Source organism: Schistocerca gregaria, chromosome 8 (assembly GCF_023897955.1).
Source record: "Schistocerca gregaria isolate iqSchGreg1 chromosome 8, iqSchGreg1.2, whole genome shotgun sequence".
Classification (NCBI taxonomy): Eukaryota; Metazoa; Arthropoda; class Insecta; order Orthoptera; family Acrididae; genus Schistocerca; species Schistocerca gregaria.
In genome coordinates, this window is record NC_064927.1 from 134,179,741 (window position 1) to 134,203,376 (window position 23,636).

The window sequence follows — 23,636 nt, forward strand, 5'->3', positions numbered from 1 at the left end:
TTTAACATTTGTTTAGAATCCTGCATGAAGCATGCTGTGCTGAGATTTGAATTACGACCTTGCTTTAGAATTTGACTTTCTTATTCCCACTATCGTTTCTACTCAGTGGTCAGTCTAAAATGACTTTGGTTTGGATTCTGGATTAAGCATTTATTTTGGAAGCAGACAAAAGTAACCCTGCTTTATTTGTAGCAAATTAATTTTAACATGATTACAACACTACAAATCAAAACAATTTTATGCTACATACCCATCATTAAAAATGTTGTGCTCAGATTTCCCCCATATCCACAACTGAAAATTTATAACAAAGTAAAAGGAAAAGATCTGCTCTTAGAATCACTCAAAAAGAGCCTAAATGTCAAATTGATGCAGAAATATTATTCAATTGAAGAGTTCATGATGGACGATCTAAGAATTTGAGTGGAAGAAACTATAATAATGTATCCAGTACATTATATTAATAATATTTTAAGAATACCTACAAATCAGTTTGGGTATCTTGTTGATAAAGTCAATTACTGGACATTGTATCTTATAAGACAAGTACATCTATTCTAATGCATATCTGATAATTGGTAAATAGAGGGGATATTTTTTGCTTTGTGTGAAAGTTTGTACTCGAAACATCAGAAGACATGTTTTTTAAAGTGCAAAGAAAATGAGTGCATAAGGTTGGGTGTAGGATTGTGGAGAAACCAATTTTAGGATAAAATATTTAGCTATGGATTCAGTGGAAAGCACTGGGTGGCACTCGTGCTGAGGTTGAAGCAAGATGATTTTTCTTTCTTCTTAATGCATAATAATTACTATTTGCTACATAAACACCATTTATTGTAGGATTTGGGCCTGTGTATATTAAGCATTTAAGATTATTGGTAAGTAATATATGGATGCTAGCTACATCACCATGGTGGATGGAATGATTTTGTATGACAGTTTAGTGAGGGATGAACAAGAAGTGCTTCATCAGCACACTTTAGTGTGGTCATATATGGGCTAGATGCCTATGTCACTGTCATCTCCAAGGTTATGAGCTTGTATTGTGACTGGCTACATTCAAAGGACCTGTGTCTTCCAGGATCAGCTGCCTGGGGCAAGATACCAGGAGGTGCTACTATCACAGTGTGTAACAGTACTGCAAATCATCTTATAATTCAGTCCTGGAGGACAAAGTATGAATAACTGCCATCCAGTGCAAATTCCTCACTGTGGGGTGCTGTTTACTGCATCTCTCAGGGAACACAGATCAGCTCGGGTGCAAGAACATTGCCATTGGATACACACAACATGGAAATAATAACCAGGAATAAAGGCTAGATGTATATTTTTGTACAAGCTAATGTCTGGGAACATCGAAAACCACATGATGCAAATCATCCTGCCATCAAACAGGCTACTGCCGACACGTTTCGTACTCTTGCATGGGTGGTGTTTGTATGAGATGCAATGGGGTTCCTGACATACATACTTTAATCTTTTATCTGTGAAGAATGCAGGAACCTATTGAGTGACCATCTGTGTCCATTTTTACAGCTAAAGCACAACCATACAATCTGTGCTTCTGGTAAGCCACATTTAGGTCACTTGAACTCATACCAAGTGAACACAATGAGATATGTATCTCTTAGACCTGTTTTCCATGAGTTGAAAATAGCAGTTAAGGCATCAGTAGAGATGGGCAAACTGAAACATGTAACTGTTTCGAAACAGTGAAACAGTTTGTGTTTTGTAATCTAAGAAACCTACACATTTTACCATCTTGAATGTCGACTGCATAAGTATGTCCATACAAACATCAATGAGGTGTGAGAGCGGTAATCATATCGCAGAAAGTTTGAAACTATCACTTAGGTGTCTTGGTAGTTTCGTATGTCCTGTAGCAAATGCGCTGCTTTCGTGTCGTGTGACTTTCATACTTTTCAACTGGCTGAGGACAACCACAGCTGAAGACAGAAGAACCACCACGAACGGAACTGGAGGTGGGAGCAAACTGCAGAAACAACGGATATGCTACTGGGATTCCCAAATGGTTCAAATGGCTCTGAGCACTATGGGACTTAACATCTATGGTCAACAGTCCCCTAGAACTTAGAACTACTTAAACCTAACTAACCTAAGGACATCACACAACACCCAGTCATCACGAGGCAGGGAAAATCCTTGACCCCACCGGGAATCGAACCCGGGCGTGGGAAGCGAGAACACTACCGAATGACCACAAGCTGCTGGGATTCCCACATTCTGTTAGTATGGGTAATATACCCATCTTGCTAATTTCCATGCACACAAAGGGAATCATTGTTGATAATAGGCACAATGTCTGTAGACTCACAAATAATGCCAAATAATTCAAATAAATAACAAAACATAACAGAAAAAATTTTGTCTTTAAATGTGTTTCGAACCGTTACTATAAATTACCATGCTTCCCAGCCCTTCCCGTTCACTATTACACTATCAGTGATATGTCAAACAGATTGCTTGCAATTATACATGCATCAAATTTATGTATATGTCTAATAACTGTCACTCTAAGCCTTTTTTTATTCAAAATGTTGTATGCTTACTTGCGTTTCTTAATATGATTACTGCACATGACCAGAGAAACGTATATTATAAAAAAGTGTAATTTAACTGAATGATTTTCACATATTTATTATTTTGAATGTGAATAGTATGCATTGTTTTATTGTTTGGTTAGTTTTTATAAAGCAGATATTACACCATTTCGGAATAGGACAGTCAGATAGAAACAAAGCTTTATTTTCGGACATCTTAAGCTTCATGTTTTTGCTTGTCAAAAAGATTTCGACACTCTTCAAAGTGTTTCACGAAGTGGTATGTTGTGTTTCAGTACCTGTGCCGAGCCCAAACCTCGTCCGACACAGAGTGGAATGAAACATCACTGTTTCGATACAATTAGTCCGTTCCAAGCACAGGTGGAATGAAACAGCCTTATTTTGAAACGATACAGTTTCTGTGTCTTGCTTGAGATCGAATCTGGTCCGGTTATGTGAGACAGGGGCGGAATGAAACACCACTGTTTCGAAACAGTGAACCACAGCCATTCCGAATCACTGAAACAGTTCCACGTGTCAACACACTGTATCGAAACACAGGAACAGTGGCCAAGTCTAGGCATCAGGGATTAGGATAACTCCGAAACACTTCTTTTTTGTAGAGTATGTGCCTCAACGTGCTACTGCTGCTGTTATTAGGTTGAATGGATGTTCTGCACATCACCAGAGATGGTCGTAATTCAGTTGCTAATGTTTACACAGACTGATACTTCAGCTAGTATCAACAGTGCTTCACAGGAATTTTACTGTCTGCCATTATTCTTTCAATGTTGCATCACTTTGGCAACAAACATGAGTACACTCACTGCTCAGCAGCTAAGAATTACCTGACAAATTGCAGCATAATTTTTATGACGTGCATACAGACCTTTATGGTTGTATCTTAAAAGTAAAGCTGCACTCAACTCAAATGTTGATTTGAACACCACAGTGCTTTACTAGGCATGGTCCTTTGAGGTAGTATGCCCTTACTTTCCTTTGATCTTTAAACTGGCATGCCCAGTTAGTTATGGAGTGACCTTCTGTGTAACACGGATCACAAACCACAGTGCAGCCTGACATTTTTCTGCAAGACCCATGAAAATGTAATTCAGGAAAGGTTAACTGAGTTGACAGTTCAGCAGAACTTCACAAGAGTGGTCTCATGAGTGTGAACTTGTTTTTTGTTGTACAATTTAAGATTAACACATTTACTGCCACACCGTGTTTCATTGCAAGGCAAATGGCATTAAGTGTGAGGGACTGCAGTGGTGGCCACTGACATCAAGTGTGTGGTTCTGCTGTAGCTGCCGGTGGCTACACAGCTGTCAACTAGTTAAGAATGTAAGCACCAAACTAACTCTTAATTTTGTTTTTTGGGTCATCTAGCTCTGTAAATGCATTAATTAGACTGTAGATGACTGGAAAAATGTGTAGTCTTTCATGAATCAAACTTAAACATTTTGGATGTAGGCATGCACTACGGTGCTGTGGAAACCAGTTAATGGAGTACTATTTAGTGGCCCCCATAATGGTATGGGGCATATTTGTAGTGACCTCTAGATTCTGAGGTTAAAAGTGATAAATTCATTTGATGATAATTACAATCAGCTGCTAAGGAATCAAGTGCAACTCTGCATGACTTTGGAATGCTATTTTTTAGGATGAGCTCTAATGCCACGTTCAATCACATCCCAGATGTGTTCAATTAGGTTCAGATCTGGCTGGCACATCAATTGAAGTTCGCTACTGTGTTCCTCGAACCCCTCTATTACACTCCTGTCCTTGTGACATGGCACATTATCTTGTTACAAAACACCACTGTGTTCGGGAAACATGATCGTCATGAAGAGGTGTACATGGTCTGCAACCAGTGTACAATACATCTTGGCTGTTGTAGTGCCTTGCACAAGCTACTCTGGCCCATGGATACCAATGTGAATGTTCCTCAGAGCATAATGGAGCAGCTGCCATTTTGTCTCTGTCCTGCAGTACAGGCATCAAAGAGCTTTTCCCCTGGAAGGTAACAGATTCATGCCCTCCCATTGGTATGATGAAAATGTATCAGGATTCATCAGACCATGCAACACTCTGCCTCTGCACCAACATCCAATGCTGATGGTCCCATGCCCATTTCAGTCGTAGTTGCTGATGTCATGTTAACATTGGCATGTGCATGGGTCATCGGCTGTGGGGGCCCATTGTTAGGAGAGTTTGGTGCACTGTGTGTTCACACATACTTGTACTCTGCCCATCATTAAAGTCTGATGTTGTTTCTGCCACAGTTCACCGCCTGCCATGTATTACCAGTCTGCCAGTGTCCCACGTCCGACACCTGTAGTGAGAGGTGGCTGCCCAACCTCACGACATCTTGATGCAGTTTCACCACATGCAAAAGACTCTCACCACAGCACTCCTCGAACACCTGACATGTGGTGCAGTTTCCAAAATGCTCATGCCGAGGCTGTGGGCAATCGCCATCTGCCATCAGTCAAACTCAGATGGATTGTGCGTCTGCCCCATTCTACACACAGACAGCACGGTTACTGGTACTACATGTACCATGTGTATGTCTGACTGATTCCTTGCCAGGCTATGCTGCTACCACCTGGACGAGTTTATATCAATAGTAGGTCTGCGGTCATATATTCAGGCTGATCACTGTAAACATGCAGTTAATATTTGATGTTTATTATAGTGGTATGATTTATGTACGCATTTAAATAGACATGTGCAACAAACCATACTGGAAGATTTGTATCAAGAAAAATGTTTACGATAATTGTTGCAAGAATTATAAGCACATGAAATTATAATCCTAAGGTTGCCTTTGTTTGTTTTTAGTGAGGTGTTGCTTTGTGCGGTACACTAATTGCAATTTTTACAGTGTACATTGCTTCTTCAGACACAAAATCACTGTTTGGGTTCTACATTCTAACACATTGTTTCAATAAAACGACAAAAGAAAATATTTTTCCATTTTCTTTAATAACTGAATGTGCAATTGAAACAATAAATGGAGCACATGCATTTAAAAACTGGTAGAGCAAGACAAAAGTACAAAATAATACAAAAAGTAATAGTTATTATTATTAGGAATGTAATTTCTAAACATAACATGTAAAACCAAATAGCAATATCATTCGTCATTTGCACTGTAACAAAAAATTGACCACTTCTGTACAACAGTTAAACATTTACTTACTAGTCTATTTTTACAACATTAACTACATCCACAGGTATTGTAGAGTTATATTTTTATTTCTTTTTGTTGTTTACACTGGCCTTAGTGGTGCCTTTGCACTCCTCTCATTGAACCAGTGCTGTCAATTAAAGCTCTTACATGTCCTCATGGTAACTATCAGTTTATAATGAGAGAGAGAGAGAGAGAGAGAGAGAGAGAGAGAGAGAGAGAGAGAGAGAGAGAGAGAGAGAGAGGGGGGGGGGGGGGTTGATATATTTATTAGGTCACTCACTTAACTGTATAATGTATATTGGTGGTGGTGATATTCCTGAGATCAGTTGTTCAACTAGAGCTTCAAATCATCAATAAATTTAGGAATTTGTCAGGCTAAGACACCCACAGCGCCAATAGGAGTGGAGGTGAGAAGGAAGTGACTTGTAGAAACAATTGAGAAAAAGCTTGATATTAGTGTTGAATTTATAGTTTCACAGTTGATAGACTTATTGATGACAGTTGACCTCTGATAGTGAGAGTAGGAGTTGAAGAAAAAGGATTGACATCTAAAAATATCTGAAAAGTGACAGTGAAATCACAATCATCATCAGTAATTATTATTTCATGTGGCTCAATGGCCTGGTGAAAGTCTTCCAAACAAACGCCACTTCAGTGACTTGCATGCCCCTTCCTAACATCACAGAGAGGTTGAAAGCTACATTAAAACATAGAGTGAAAAACATGCTTTACGTCTAGACCAGCAGCCCAATAGTTTGAACAAAACCTGATGGAAAATCACTGGAGATGAGGCATGCCTAGCACACTTCAGTGTGGGATAGGAAGATGGTAACATGGAAGAATAGTCATCATACCCAAAGCCTCTGCATTCACTGGATGGTTACAGTTACAATGAAATTTCACATCCGCTAGCTGTGTGGGGATGGGAAGAGAGTGACATGGAAACATAATTAAAATTAGTGTCACAGCCAAAGATTTCTAAGGTTACTATCTGGACTGCTGCCCTGACGAGATCTCTCTCATAGTGATGGAGTGGGGTGCAAAGAAGGGAAATTCCATTGCACCGTCGTTTACTTAAAATTGGATATTCAGATATTTTACTGTGGATCCTCAATCTGTGAAAGACCGCATGTAAAGATGATGCTGGGCAACATAAAGAAAGTAATTTCAATGGCCCTCCCATTTAACTCAAAGAAAAGCAATTTCCATTGAGGTTTGTGTTCTTGATCATAAACAGTAAATCACTGATGCACTCTTAAGTACTGTGAAGTGTTTCAGATCATCATGTTTCTTTTACAGGCCATTTCACATTACTTGATCAAGAGTGGGTTTACCAAGAATTTATTTATTCTTACATCTGGAAGGAAAAGTATAGGTTTCATTCCTCTCCCTGCCTTATACAGGACTAGGAAAAATAAGTAACCAGGCAACACTGCTTAATCAGCTAGTTGCGATTAAATACAATGAAAGAAAAACTGTCACCTACATATAATGGAATCTGTGTCGTCATCAGGAATTGATTCACTGTTTTTAGGTGAAAACTTCTTTGGCATTTAGAACTTGCATTTCATAAATTACAAATCAAACTGCTATTTAGTCCTTCGAAGGTATTTGTATTTTGTTTCAAAATATAACAGACCATCTTATATTTACTCAGGACTTTCTTGCTATCAAAAATGGAATTTCTAAATCACATTAGTGACTAGGTAAGTTGCAAAGCACAGTTGTAGCTTCACTAGTACTTTCCAAGTACTAATATTCATGAAAACAAGAGCCATTGCTCACTGTTCTTTTGTTAACTGTGCTTGTCTATCTTGAAGATCTATTGCTGCCAGATTATTACATGCTACATATCCTTGAACAAGAGAAATAAGTGCTTTAACAAAAGCAACAGGTGCTGTTAAATATGCTACAATACGGAAGAGACCCAGGCCTGCAACTGTAACAGAAAATACTGACAATTAGTACATGTAAATACTTAAAAGAATTTTTAAGATCATACCAGTATTTCACAAATAGCTAATAAGCCACTAAGCCTGTGATTAATAATGTAAAACTGAAATTAGCGAAGGAAAGGGATAAATTACACACTTTAAAAATTACATTGACTAATTAATCCTCAAAACTTTCAAGATACTCTGTCAAGTTCATTCCTGGTACTGGGATCACCACAACTAAGAAACAGTCAAAGATATAGACATACCTACAGGACCTTCAGTGAAATGCAAGAGGTACAAACTAGCATAAAACGCTTCATTTCCTGCACACATAAAGAACAGAACAGGACGTGATGTGTAGTAGATTCTCATAATTGGGTTACCAGACAAGTCAATAAACTTGTGACTCGCTTTTCCTTGAAGAAGACTCCTGCAGCAGATGGATAAACCCATTACAAAAAGTAAGCTACATGTACTGCAATCATATGATACTTAATTATGAGAGCAATATCTAATTAATAACAACTTACTTAAATTATACTGAATACTACTTACGTGTGCAGATATATCCAGTGACAAGCTATGTCAATTGTTATACTTAATTGGAACAAGAACATGTGTTGTGGGTAAAAGTAGCTCAATGTAACTATTAGGCACATTGTACCACATCGATCTGTCAACTGATCCAACATGGCTCCAAATTTTGTACCTGTAACATGTCTTATATTGTACAAAATACCAGTATAAATGTATAAAAGGTGAGTAGGATACAATGGAGAATGCAACTCTCTCTCTCTCTCTCTCTCTCTCTCTCTCTCTCTCTCTCTCTCTCTGTGTGTGTGTGTGTGTGTGTGTGTGTGTGTGTGTGTGTGCGAGAGAGAGAGAGAGAGAGAGAGAGAGAGAGAGAGAGAGAGAGAGAGAGCGCACTAGCTATCTCTGCCCAAAAGGTTAGCTACAAGGTTAAAATATATGTTGTAACAGTAGAACATCATCTGTTATTCAATATGTATTTGCCGTACATAACTTTCCATCTATAAAACTGAATATGAACAAATCAGTTCCATAAAGAACAATTTCTCCTCAGCACGTTATACTCTGATGGTCTTATCATCTGTTTGTGACAGCCAATGTCTTCTATAATGACATACTATTCCAAGCTATTCTCAGTTCTTAGCTATGGGATTTCTTTCTGGGGATCAAAAGTGCACAAAGCATGGACACAATTTATGAACTGGAGAAAAAGCCATAAGAATAATAACCAGAACTAGTTGTTGGCCTCATTGCATAGAACTATTTAAAAACCAAAAGTGGGTACATCTGCCAATCTATTGAGCAAACCAGGGAAACATTACAAAGTATTTCACTAAGTTCTTTACATATAACCATGGACCTATATTCAATACAGGCTTTGATTTACCAAGGAAAAAAAGAAAGAAAACTCAAAATAGCACTTGCTATCAGGGAGTAAAACTGTGTAATAATTTGCCCAAGGAAGTGAAGAGATTACTAAAACACATCTACTGAAAAAAGGCAGCTAAAACATTCTTTCTAAGCTCTACATACTAAACTATTAAAGATTACTTGGAGGACTCAAAGTAGTGATTAATAATGAAAGACAACAACTGTGACAACCTGTCACATTTCAGTACATGACCAAGGTTTTCTGCTTTTACAAGAAGACTGTGTCAAGATCTAAAGAGTGTAACAGTAATATCTTGTCATTCTCTTGAGCTCAAGATCTGTCTCATCATGGGAGAATGCTGCCTCAATCTTTTTTCAGATGGACCGAAGAATGGATACAGAGTATAACTGACTGCTACATCATCATCATAATTAGCCATCTGAATCCAGAGTATACTTGAATGTGGCCCCTGAGTTGGTTTTCCAAACAGTCTGGAGTTAGGGCAGGGGCACAGCAGCAGCTTCTTGGTCCAGAAGCCATCAGCAGGCATCCTTAGAGGGTGCGACAATGAAGGGCAAACCTATTTTTGATATTATAAGTAATCTGAAGCAACTTGTGTGTAAATCAGGAACCAACCAAATGAGGTGGTGCAGAAATTGTTAAAACATTGACCTTACATTTGAGGGGGATGGAATTTGCTCTGTTTGGCCATCCTGATTTGATTTTTCTAATGTTCCCCAAATGACTTCAGGCATATGCAGGGATGGTTCTTTCATGAAGGCCACGGCTAACCACCTATCCTGTCCTCATAGAACATACTTATGTATTGTGTGTATATTTATATTTTGAGCTATTGTTTTTCGTTGTATTGCCCTGGCAATTCCTACACCATAGTTAGATGATCCTTGGACAAATAAAATAGCAGATTAATCTTTAATTATTTGCTTATTGAACCTCACTGTATGCCATGCTACATTTTTTAAACTGTTCTTTCACAAAGATTGTGTCACAAGTTAAACTGTGACTTCCTCTTGGATTCATGAATGTTGAGCTTAAGGGCAGACCTGAAAGATCCCACACAATGATAACCCTTGCTCCTCTAGTGACTGTGCCGGAACATTTTTTATGGTCACCAAAAAGTCTAAAAGATGAAGTGCGTGTAAGATTAAATACGGTAAGTCCAGATCTACAGAATTTTTAACATTTCAGAGTTTAACATGTACATGTCAGAGAGTTTTGCAGATGACATGAACTGCATAATGGCACAATGTGTTTGATCGCTGGAAGTCATACAGATTGAGGTCTACAATGACACACAATTTAAGTTGCCTGCAACAGTAAACCAACATGTGTTCCAGGTGTAGGTGTCTACATTTTTCTGTTGAAAGGAAGTTGTTTACTGTAATGGAATGCTTGTTAAGGGACAGAATGTGGGAACTCATACAAGCAAAGGAAATGAGAGGGCTGTGCTTCCCCGAAAGGCAATTTTTCAAAACTTTAGATAAAATAAAGAGTTGGAATTGAATTTCTCATGATTTCCCAGATTTAACATCGCTGGACTGTTACATCATCATCATAATTAGCTATCTGAACCCACAGTTGCCAAAAGACCAGACTTGTCCTTACATTACAGTCTTCTATTATCCACATCCTCTGGTAGCTCTTTTTACATCTTCTGTATTTGTTTTTAACATTTATCATTGTTAATATTCCCAAAAGCTCTTTCTTATCTTCCCATTCATCTGTTAAGATGGAGGTTGGGTGTATGTGGTGAGGTGGGAGAGATGTCCATCGCACTGCAAGTGGATGCGGCAGGACCCTCATCTGCTTCTTACACATTTGTCAGTCTGATTTTGGACTCTCATCTGCTTCTGCCATATTCATCAGTCTGATTCTGTGCCTCTTATACATATCCTGAAACTGCTCTTAAAATTTAGTGTTGTCAGTGTTCTAGCCACAGCAGCCAGAGACAGAGGTCTCGTGAGTTGTGTGAATGAATGTGTGTGTGTGTGTGTGTGTGTGTGTGTGTGTGTGTGCCAGTCTTTCCATTGTGCCTGTCTGTGACTCTATGTCTGCTCAATATCATGAGTAGCAATCTTTCCTTTTCATGATATTGTTTTCTGGTCCTCTCTTTCATACTATTTTCCACATGATATGAAAGTATACTTAGATAGCTTTTACTTCTGGTTAGCAAGAATGTTCTCTATGGGCATAATTCATGGAAGAGGGACTGAAAATCTAGTACTTTAATTCATTAATCTCTATACAACCATCCAATTATAAAATCCATGCTGTTTCTGCATGCTTTCTAATGTCATCTACCCACTTTGGATTAACTTGTCTAACTGTTAAGTGAGACCATAAGAACATAAGAAAGATTTTATTATTGTAATTTTTATGTGGTTCTGTGATTACTGATTTACCTTATGACTTAAGACAGTTGCTTGATGTTTGGGCTAGCAGCCAGATTAATTATATTTGAGAGTTATGCCTTAAGATGAAGCATTATTTTCAAAATTGCAATTTTAATAAATGAATGGCCATAAGTGTAAACAACCACGTTTGGAAATTTCATGTAGGCTGAGGACCCACCAAACAAACAAACAAAAATTCTCCCTCATTGTTTGATAAAGTTTCATATATTCCATATTTAAGTTCCACAAATTCTTTTTCATTATCATATCAAATGTTCCACATTTTAACAGCCATACATTAATTCCTCAAATTAATTAATAGAAAATAAAAAGTAGTTACACAGCAGGAAAGATACTTACTTTGATTAAAATACCTGGCAGCATGTCCATCTATTGCATCAAGCAATGAACTTATGATGTAGCACCAAGAAGCTATAATGTGATTTGTAGGCATATAGTAAAATGAAATAAGGGCAAGCACAATTCTTGCATAACCTGAGGAGAAAAAAGACGATCCTTGGAGCATCACATATATTAATTTAGATGACTTTCAAAGGTCATCAGTAAAAAGAAACCAATTACCTATGATGTTTGGCACAAACAAGAAAACATTCTCCATGTCTTGCTGAGTAACTTTCACTTATTAGGTGATCAGCAAATAATAACCTGTGGAAAGAAATTTTGCTTGGAACATAAACTGTATTCCAACAAAAATATTGCTTATTTCTAGATATTAATAGGAAAATGAAAACTGTAAGTGTTGAAAAGCTGTACACTGCTCAACAAAAGTTTGGAATACTATCGTAAAACGTAATCTATGATACTAGAGGTCTCATTCATCTAGGCACTTCATGCATGAGTTAGAGCCCAAATATTGGGCCGTGTTTATTATTGGCGTGCTTTGTGGCCATTTCCCAGTCATGTAAATATACAGCATATCGCGAGCAGTCCAGTATCGACAACAGCTTCAGTCAGTTTGTGTTCAGCACTGCAGTAACAAGCCACATAGATGCATACAACACTTTGATAGAGTCAGGATAGTGGCTTTGCTGTCAGTAGGTCATACACAGCATGATGTTGCTGATTGGTTACATGTCACTCAGAGTGGTGTGTCTGAGGTGTGGAGAAAGTACAGAGAGATGGGAAATGTGAACAATAGGCCTTGCAGTACAGGATTGTTTCCTCCAATTGTGGCTCATAGGCGCTCAACATCAACTGCCAGAAATACTGGAAATGACTTCTGCTGAGCAACAGTAGTTCATATGGCTCTTGTAAATCAACATTGGGTCATTGTGGAATGGAGTACTGTCATGTTTGCTCATGAGATCAGGATTGGTTTGCAACTGGATACTAGATGTGTTAGGGTCTGCAGAAGCACTAGACGACATCAGGGACACCAACGTTTTCAGGAAGTCCATCTGTTCGCAGGTGTAAGTGTAATATTCTGGGTGGCAATAATGATTGAATGGCATACCCCTCTAATTCCCATCTATGGCAATTTGACTAGCCCCTGATACCTCCAAGAGGTCCTACAAATGATTGTAAGCCCCAGCAGAAATGAAGTTGCTGACAACTTCACCCTAATCAATGATAATGCAAGACCCCACCGTACTCTAGCAGTCTCTCAGTGTCTTCAAAGATGCAACATCTACCAATGCACTGGCCAGCACAGCCACATGCATGAATGCAACGGAGCATGCATAGGACCTGTTGAACGTGGCCATTGCACAGTGTCCGAATCCACCTTACAATCCTCAGGACCTCACTGAAGCTGCCATTGAGGAGTGGGACCTCATACCCCATAAAAAACTTAAACATCTCATGAAGAGCATGTCTCGCAGAGTGGAAGAAATCTGTGTGTAGGACAGACGTATTCACTACTATAGAGACTGTTAATCATCATCATGAGATAAAGATGTTCACTGTTTTTGTTTTCAAAATGTGGGCTTAGGAGAGAGCCTGCTTTGTTTTGTAACTAACCAAATTGTTCTAGTTTTCAGAAGGAATTGTGTTTACTTTGCTGATATGGAGTAGTTCAAACCTCAGTAGGTGTACTGTAAGAAATCACTGCAGGAGACTCTGTGATACTCCAATCTTCTGTTGAGGTGTGCATCTGGTTCAGTTACCTTAATGATATATTGTTTTTATTACAGTGGGAAGAGCTACATGTTTAATAATAATCTAAATCTAGTTTTGGCTTGTGAGAAATGGCTTTGTAAAGTGTGGTAATCAGTGATGCGTGAGTTTCATTAACAGATAAAATGAAATACCTTATTCTAGGAGAAGGAAAAAGCTATACATCACAAATATTAAACTTGACATAGAACACTGAGGGAGGCTTTGAGAAATGGCTCGTCACAGGTGCTGTAGTCATTGGCCTCTCTGTGGCTTCTAATACAGTCAGTCATCAGCTTCTTATAACAAAGATGTATGACATCATCAAAGTCTTCAAACTCATGTGCAGCATCAGAAACCTTCTCCAGAACCAGAGATTCATTGTTAAATTTCAGGGCCCTTGAAGTAGGTGGAGAACACAGAAGAACGGGTTACTGCAAGGCAGTGTGCTCGCACCATTGTTATTCAACATCTACATCAATTATCAGCCATTTCCTGAACGAGCCCAAGTTTTATCTATGCTGATGACTGTGCAATCACTGCCCAGGTCTACAGTTTTGAAAAGCTGGAACAAATCTAGTCTACAGCCCTGGAAAAATTTACCACCTACTATAATGATAACCACCTGAAGCTGAATCCTATCAAAATTCACACCTGCACATTCCACCTCAGGAGCAAACAAGCAACTAAAACCATTGAAATCATCTGGACAAGAATTGCTCTTGCACATGCGCAACTATGAAGTATCTGGGAGTGACCCTACACTTACGTTTAAGAAACATTGCCTAAATGCGAAACAGAGTGTCTGCTTAAAACAACACTGCGCGAAAACTGATAACCATCATGAACTCACCCATTCGCTGTGAGAAATAGCATGTTAACACTGTGTTACTCCAGTGCCGAATATGCAAGTTCAGCACAGTACAAATCCAGCCATACTATAACCACATAGAAGTGGCTTTTAATGAGATCTGTCACATTATCATGGGTTGAATAAGACCTAAACTTGTAGATAAACTCCACTGTCTTGCTGCAATAGCATCTCCTGAAATTAGACACGAGATAGCTGCTAGATGAGAGAACAGCATGGCTATGACTACAGAAGCCCACCCTTTATAAAGCCATCAGTCAACACAGCCTCCGCTGAAATCTTGACACCTACTGAAGCTCTTACATGAACACCACCGCAAGCCAGGATCTCAATGTGGTGGGGGAATGCCAACATTTGGAGAAATGAATGGTTCCTAATAAAGAGTTCCCTGCTGGTCATTCGGAGAAGTGGATAACATGGAAGCCTCTCAAGAGACTATGTTGTAGTACCATGAGATGCACGACCAGCCTGCAGGAGAAGGGCCTTCCTGTGGAGTCAGTTTTTCGCATGTGTGGTGGTGTGCAGACTAATAACCATCTACTGCAGTGTTGTTCATCCCCAGCCAAATAAACCATGAGACACATTATGAGGGTGACACTAAATGAAATTGACATGGGCAATATCTGGTCAACCATTGTATAAACTGATACCAACTGATTTCCATTTGATCACTGTATACTTTAAACTGACACAATAATAAATAAATAACCAGCCCACAAAAAATGCAAAGTTCATTCCATCTCCTGAAAAGAGTATGACAATGAAAACTGAATTATTCCCATTGTTTACCTTGAGAAAGGTAAAACAATAATTGGTAAGCAGTAATATAGGGGTGGGCATGATAAGACACACTGTGAAACTTTAGTAAATAGCCTTCTCCGAAAACTACCTAGTGCAGATAGTTAGGAACCTCAGTCATGATGGAAATATATTGGATCTAATGGCAACAAATAAGCCTGACATCTTTGAGGATGTCCACATCGAAACTGGTATCAGTGGTCAAGATGCAGTTGCGCCAACAATGATTACCACAGTACAAAGAACAACTAAAACAAGCAGAAAGATATATATGTTCAGTAAACTAGATAAAAAATAAGTAGTGTCATATCTCAATGACAAACTTTAAAACTTTCAGCACAGGTCAGGAGCATGTAGAAGAAATCTGGCTCAAGTTTAAAAGAATAATTGGCCTCATATTGGATAAATATGTACTCAGTAGAACAGTTCATATCAGGAGGGAACCTCCATGGTATTCAGTCACTGTGAAGAAACTTCTAACAAAACAGAGATTACTATGTAATAGGTGTAAAACAAAGTGTAGGGCTATAGACCGAGAGATGCTGAATGAAATGTGTTTGGCTGTCAAAAGAGCAATGCATGTTGCCTTCAAGGACTACCATAGCAGAATATTGACAAGTGACATTTCACAAAATCCAAATATGCTGTTTATAAAGGCTGTTATTGGTGCCAAAGTTAGTATCCTGCCCCTACAGAATGAGACAGAACTGAAATTGAGGGTAGCAAAGCAAAAGCTGAAATGCTTAACTACATTTCTAAATGTTCCTTTACAAAGGAAAACCCAGCAGACTGTCCCAATTTAGTCTCATACCACTGAAAAGATGAATTAAATAAGTATTAGTGTCAGTGGTGTTGAGAAATCATTAAAACTGAACAAAGATCCAGACCCGATGAAATCCCTGTCAGATTCTGTACCAAATTTGCGGCTGAGTTACTCTTCTAACTATAATCTATCATAGATCTCTTGAACAAAAAACTGTGCCCAGTTCTTAGAAAAGGGCACAGATCACAATCATCTACAAGAAAGGGAATAGTAGTGATACACAAAACTACCATTCAACATCCTTGACATCTATTTGTTGTAGAATCTTAGAATATATTCTGAGTTCAAACATAATGAGGTATCTTGAGCAGAATGGCCTCCTCAGTGTCAAACAGCATGGATTTCAAAAACTTCGATCATGTGAAGCCCAACCTGTATTTTTCTCAAATGACATACTGAAAGTTTTGAATCAAGGCAAACAGATAGATGCAGTCTTCCTTGATTTCCAAAAGGCATTTGACTCAGTACCACACCTAAGCTTATTGTCAAAAGTGTGGTTTATGGGGCATCAAGTGAAATTTGTGACTGGATTTAGAGCTTTTTGGTAGGGAGAACACAGCATGTTATCTTGGATGGAGAGTCATTGTCAGATATAGAAGTAACTTCGGGTGTGCGCCAGGGAAGTGTGTTGGGACCCTTGCTGTTGTATGTTAATGACCTTGTAGTCAATATTAATGGTAAAATCATGCTTTTTGTAGATAATGAAGCTATCCATAATGCAGAACTAGATTAGATTCAGTTTTTGTTCCAAAAACCTGAAAAATGAGATGATTCTCATGGGTATGGAACATGTCAGAAAGTGAAACATAAAACATTTGAATATGATACTACACTGATCATTTGTCAGGAGATTGTTAAAATAGGTAAATACATAAAATAAACTGGAATTGCTAATATTTACAAAATTAACATACTGTCAGATTGAAACACTGTTATGCACTTTTAATAAATTTATTATACACAAAATACCTAATCATGACTGTTGTGTCCAACTGCTGTCAAAACTGGTCAAACAATCCCTGGTAAGATATTCATCTATAGAGTAAAAGGAGTTGCCTATCAAAAAGTCTTTCAGACACTGTGCTTTCTTTGAAAGGAACCATGCTCCATCTGTGAGAAGCAGCAAAAAATATTGTCAGACTTTGATAAGATTTCAACTTGGTGCAAAGATTGGCACTTTGCTTTCAGTGTTGAGAAATGTAAAAATGTGCCCTTCATAAAACATGAAAATGTGGTACCCCATGACTATAGTATCAGTGAGTCATTGTTGTAATCGGCTAGCTCGTACAAATACCTGGGTGGAACACTTTGTAGGGATAAGAAATGGAGTGATCACATAGGTTCAGTTGAGGGTAAAGAAAGTGGTACTCTTTTGCTTATTGGTAGAACACTGGGGAAGTGCAATCAAGTCTACAACAGAGATTGCTTACAAATCGCAAGTGCTCCAGTGTGTGGGGCCCATACCAGATAGGATTAATAGGGGATATTGAATGTATACAGAGAAGGGAAGCACAAATGTTCACAGGTTTGTTTAATCCACAGCAGAGTGTCACAGAGATAATGAACAAACTGAACTGGCAGATTCTTGAAAACAGACATAAACTATCCCAATAAAGCCTATCAATAAAGTTTCAAGAACTGGCTTTAAATGATTACTCTAGGGATACACTGCAATCACCTATGTACATTTCACATATGGATCATGAGAATAAGGTTAGAATAATTACTGCACACAGAGAGGCATTCAAACAGTCATTCATCCTGCACTCCATATGTGAATGGATCATGAAGAAACCCTAATAACTGGTACAAAGGAACGTACCGCCTGCCATGCAGCTCATGGTGGTTTGCAAAGTATAGATGTAGGTGTACAATTATGTATGTGTTCTGGGCTAATCAGATGAAATATGGCATGAAACAAGATTACTGATCCCCCATGTACTCAGTCATTATTTTCATCGGTTTAAGAAATACTTTTGATTTTGTTGACAGGGAAAACTTTGACAAAAGGGAGCCGGATATATAGAGTTGAATCAAAATTGGCAAAATGCAATATGTAAATATTTCACAAATAATGTCATAAATAAAACTGATAGATGAAATGTCAAAATATATACAATAGTAAGACAAGTCAGTGAGCTCCAAAGTATTTCAATTCTAGTCTGGTGAACATCTTAAGAATCCGATATGAAAATATTATCAGAGTATAAAATTTTACTAACGATGCTGGAAAGGCAGCAGAGGGGACAAAGTTGTTAAATTAAATTGTCTGGCATTTGTTGTGTTTTGCTATCCTTTCTGAAAGTTTAACAAATGTGACATTGCAAGTCAATCTCTTGGTGGAGACAGCTAACAAAACTGTTTTAGGAAACTCTGTAGGGGAAAAATTTATAATACAATAATTGAATTTGATATCATAGAAAGGGTTTTCAAACATCTAGGAGAAATATTAAAGAAAATGGTCTAGAAAAATTTGTTGTGTATGAAGAAAAGATTATGTGAAATCAAAAAATTCTATGGTATCATAAGGAGTGCTATAGTATTACAAGCAATGTTTACAACACAACAGGTTGATCCAACAATCTTAAAATACACTGGTGGAACAATATACCTACAGGTATTTAAATACCTGTAATTATGAGTTAGATAAATTAGAAATATTGGGAAGAAGAAGTAATATGGGAAGAAGACATAATATGAAAACAGAACTTGGCGAGCGTGTAGCCATCCTTACCAAATTACAAAATAATTTGTGATGTTAATCTAAAATGACTCATTCTGCATCATAGCAATTTGCCTTGCAAATGATTAGAACATGAAACTGACAAGCTATATGGAGTGCTCTCTCTAGTCTGGGAAAAGATGACAGAATAGAGATGTTGATAAATCAGTTTTAATGTATTTGTATATTCCTTGATGGCTTAGAAATCTATGGCTACGGGGGGGAAAAAAACCCTTACGAAATAAAGACATGAAACTTACATTATCATATGAAGCAAAATTATTTAATAGTGGTCTGTAATAATAATAACAGCATGTTGGTTGGAACGGAACTCTGAGGTAGTTAATATTATTCCCAATAGCAAGTATATATACAGATAAAACAATAAAAGGAACAATGTGAAAAAACAAGATGTGAAGTTATAACTAAACTGTGGAAGCCTTGATGAAGACTGGAGTGTTTGTACACAATGAATTGGTGAGGTGCTGAAGGCATATCACTTTCATGTACTGGAAATTAAGCTGTCTCTCGTGACTTTCAATCTTCTATCCGCAACTAATTTCTGCATCAAAAGGGGGAGGGGTTCGTATTATTGCAGACAGGCATTCATTAATTTTCAGTTCAGGATCATATGAAACTTGTCTGAAAATGACATTATTTAATGTGGTTCATACAGCTAAAAATACTTTTCAGGGAACCATGTATTCTAATATACAAATGGTTCCATTTAAACATATGTTCAACATTTTACCTTCTACTAACTTCTACAATAAAAGGAGGAGGGACAGGCATTTATATTACCATATACAGGCATTCATTAAGTTTTAGTTCAGAACCACAATAACCTTTTCTGAAAATGACTGATTGTGAATGTGACTCATGCCTTTAAGAACAGGCCTACTACTCAGTGAACCTAGTAATCTAAGATACAAATGGTTTCAGTTAAATGAGGTACATTACAATAGCAAATAAACATAGTGGTTTTTTGGTACTGTTTTGCCACCTCATTGTATTACAACCTGAGTGTGCTACATACATCAAGTCTATTCATCAGCAAAGTGTTCAGAACATTGCTGGCATTACATTGTATTCTTGTAAAATAATGAAACCAATCTATTTTAAGATGTACTCTCCATGAAATGCATCTCTTTCTGCAAGGCCAATTTTAGCTCTTTGGCACACTAACGTATATGAGAAACACTGGAAGTATTATATTGGTTTACAAGCAATAGAAAGTTAGATAGATAGGAACAACGTAATAATTCACTAATTCAACGAAAAGGTAAGGTAAAAGTCAATAAAAAGTGGTTATGTTTCTGATAGATATATTGAGAACTTCACTGATCGATTGTTGTACAAGACTTCCTGCATTAGCAAAATATCTCTTATTCAGTGATAAGGAAAAAATTGAACTTTGTTGCTTTGATATGTAGCAAGGGGAAACATTCTCAACATTGCAGCAGGAATGAAGCAGTACTCAGATACAGCTGACGGGAGAGGGGAAGGGGGGGGGGGGGAGGCAACCTTGACAGTTTGCAGTTCCTCCGAATGTTTTGTCAAAATAGTGTGCACTTCCTTATTATTACAATAAACACGAAAAATAGCTAAAATTGTGGTTACTTTCATAGAATGACTAGCAGATTTCTCCACCTCTGTCCAATGGTGAACTTTGCAAGACCATTTATGGAGATGGCAAAGAGTACAATTGTCTTGATACTGGGAAAAGAACTACTGTGTTTGGATGGGGCCAAATACAACGATCATTTTTACAGGGAATCTGTCTGGTTGTGTTTGTAGTAGCAATTGCTACAGGGAACTGTTCATTCTTATTTACAGCTAACCCTACATTAATAGTTTGCAAACTATTTCGAAGTTCATGGCGGTGTGTAAAACACATTAGGAATATTGAGATCATCAGGAACACACAGATTAGCATTTTGCTGCAGCAACTTTGTTTTCCTTCCGCTCGCCCTTCCACCCATCACTCTGTCCAGCAGATAGATGTATTTGCATTTAATTTGTGTCTATGCGAATGGAAGTAAATATTTGGATTAAATACATTTGTTTACAATAAAGTTTTCATCGTAATATAAATCATTTTATGACGTCGAAGGTCAAATTATATACGCAAAGGTCTTTCGTTTACGCAGGTGCAACCTGTGTGAAGCACATTTGTAATATACTTCCGGTCCTGATGATACACTAGGGATGTGGAATACATGTACATATGGTTCCTATGTATTAATATAACTTGAATATTATAATCTGCTCTGAGAAAATCTGTACAGCAATGTTGAAGCACTAAACAAAAAATTAAAAACGGATAGTAACTGAACCGGCGTGGGTTGTGCCAACAATATTCTATGGGAAATGTAACTACTCAGGCAAATATCTAAAATTTCAATTAAAATTTTTGCCAAGGCGAGTTAAAAGTTTGACTGCGAGAACTGGATTACTGGAAATTAATTTTATCGGTCAATATTGTCAATTTAAATGGTACTGGCAGGTCAGGGTTTTGAACATTAGTTACAGTATAGGGTTTTGAGAAAATATGTGGCTTACTAAAACAATTCACGACCCTGAAAGCTGGAAAGTACACCGACAGAAATTTTTTGCTGCACCTTGTTTATCTTTTCTTTACAACACAAATAATCCGTTTCTACACCTGCAAAAAGTTGCGCCTCTTTCCTACGCGTCAATTGCCGTCGACAGTCGACATGACCTAATCGATATGCGGCCCGCCGACTCGTATTTGAAACTGCCAAGATCATCGTCAGGATTTTTATCAAATTTCACAAGCATTGTATGACTATAGTGAATCTGTATTATGCGTATGTATTATATGTAAATACGTATTGCTTCAACTTTTCAATCTCAGACATTTCAGGATATAATGTCCATATCCATTCCTTCCTTGCTTATTTTATCAAATAATAGGGTTCCAAGAGCTTCTGTTAAAAAAAAATAATCCTTTACCGGTTACAAATGTCGATAAACTTTCATATTTTCTCGCAAAGTGTATTTAGTCAACTTCGTCCCTTGCCATCTCCATCTAGGTTTCGCTCGACGTACTAACGCTTCGATGCGCTATCTCGAAACATAGATTAAAAGGCGGAGGGCGTTCGTAAACGAAACAATAGGGATTGGAACGAACATGTTATAGACGTTGATGCTTACATTGGTTGTGGATTAAGTACTAGTTGACACGGTGTATCACCTTCGTAGTGTTTTAGCTATAGACGTTACTGCAATTTTTCATCTAATAATTTCAAGGTACATTACCTAATATGGTGCTGTGACGCTATTTCCGTTTCGAAGGTAAGGGCGCTTTCCAGGAATTCTATTGACACGAAACCGCATCAAGAACGCCTCCAAATTTTTAGTGCAAATACTAGATTTATTAATGGACAGTCACTAATATTCGTCGTTAGCAGTGACATTTCGTATTAGCGATTAAACAAAGCAATAGAAGGTGAGTGACGACATGTAGTTCTACTGTTGTCATGCGATACCGATAACTATACGTATTTGTGGTTAACAGTGTACTATGTATGATCTTAATGAAAGCCAACAAATTATATTGATGTTCATATGTATTGATTCTGCTTTTCAGATGTCTTTCCGTGTGGTAAGAAGTAGCAAGTTCCGTCATGTATACGGATCAGCTCTGAAAAGAGAACAATGTTATGACAATATTCGAGTGTCAAAGTCATCGTGGGATTCCACTTTCTGTGCAGTAAACCCAAAATTTTTGGCGATCATTGTTGAATCGGCTGGTGGCGGAGCGTTCGTCGTCTTACCTTTGAGTAAGGTAATTAATTTTAATAGGTTGCTGGTTCTCTCGCACTTTGATAATGAGTTTTGAGGAAGGATGTGTCAACACAACAGGAAACCGCTCCCCTACTTTTGAGCCAGTGTGTGTGTTGATAAACGACATGTGTCACCGTTCTACCAGACTTCTTAGAGATACCTTCAGCTTTGAAATAGCAAGTTGTCGGTGTACTTCACGAACTTAGATTTTTGTTTTTTAATGGTAATGCTTTGATATGCAGAGGAATCGGCGATAAGGGATTCAGGATAGAGAGAGAAACCTTAGTGCTGAATTCTTAAGGATTCTTAACGCTTTTTTAATAATAAAGACTTTCATCTGTTGCAACATACTGGTGTGTGTGTATTTTTAGAATCATCTCAAAATATATGCTTACTGAATGCATGCTTCCTTATGGAATATTCCACTGATTTAAGTGTGAATGAAGTGTAAAGAAGTTTAAACTGCTTTAAGGTATCCGGGAATGATTGACATAAATTAATTTTGTTTTCCATTTTCATGCAAAAGCACAGAGCACTGTAATTTGAGACTCGGTTTTATGCTATGTTGACAAACTAATCGCTTTGCAACAGAAAATATAGGTGGCCTTATTTCTTATTGAAATTAAAGTATTGTACATTACTGATAATAAATTTCCTAAACCATGCTGTAGATGAATTCTACTTGGAAAATACCAAATCTCCAAAAACTAAAAGGAATGAGTTTAAGTCCCCATCAGACAATAATGAAATAGAATTTTGTCAGTTAGTTAAATCACATAACATTAGTGCTGCACCTCCCACACAACTTTTTAAAAAATACTTTTCCATTTAAGTTATTGTGCGTAACATACAGACTTGCAGTTTACAACACAATAAACCATAGCTTTTCTTGAAACTGGAGTGAGGATATGTAAGACCAGCAGTTGAATAAGTAAAATGGATTGAGGATGAAGTAACTTTCTTCAGAGCTAGAGTAATACTGTGGGA

The 23,636-nt window shown here is 37.6% G+C and overlaps 2 protein-coding genes across 4 annotated transcripts in view; one reads left to right on the forward strand and one right to left on the reverse strand.

Moving 5' to 3' along the window:
- Nucleotides 1-5,530: 5,530 nt before the first annotated feature.
- Nucleotides 5,531-21,574, reverse strand: LOC126285320 (CDP-diacylglycerol--inositol 3-phosphatidyltransferase). Of its 3 annotated transcripts, none has more exons than XM_049984623.1 (6): nucleotides 21,402-21,574; nucleotides 12,093-12,176; nucleotides 11,871-12,005; nucleotides 8,250-8,403; nucleotides 7,961-8,124; nucleotides 5,531-7,696 (listed from the first exon to the last, which is right to left on the reverse strand). In XM_049984623.1, exons 2-6 carry the CDS (start codon nucleotides 12,127-12,129, stop codon nucleotides 7,539-7,541), a joined length of 648 nt encoding a protein of 215 aa, XP_049840580.1. In that variant the 5' UTR covers nucleotides 12,130-12,176; nucleotides 21,402-21,574; the 3' UTR covers nucleotides 5,531-7,538. The 3 variants fall into 3 exon arrangements, with proteins under 3 accessions (XP_049840580.1, XP_049840578.1, XP_049840579.1); XM_049984621.1 differs by having other exon boundaries at nucleotides 21,461-21,552; XM_049984622.1 differs by lacking the exon at nucleotides 21,402-21,574 and adding an exon at nucleotides 17,087-17,228.
- A 338-nt stretch (nucleotides 21,575-21,912) lies between these two features.
- LOC126285321 (coronin-6) overlaps nucleotides 21,913-23,636 on the forward strand; it is an 86,341-nt gene continuing 84,617 nt past the window's right edge. Inside the window, exons 1-2 of the mRNA XM_049984624.1 lie at nucleotides 21,913-22,311; nucleotides 22,453-22,650. Coding sequence (XP_049840581.1) covers nucleotides 22,453-22,650 — 198 coding nt within the window. The 5' untranslated portion in view covers nucleotides 21,913-22,311. The remainder of the gene's footprint in view (nucleotides 22,312-22,452; nucleotides 22,651-23,636) is intronic.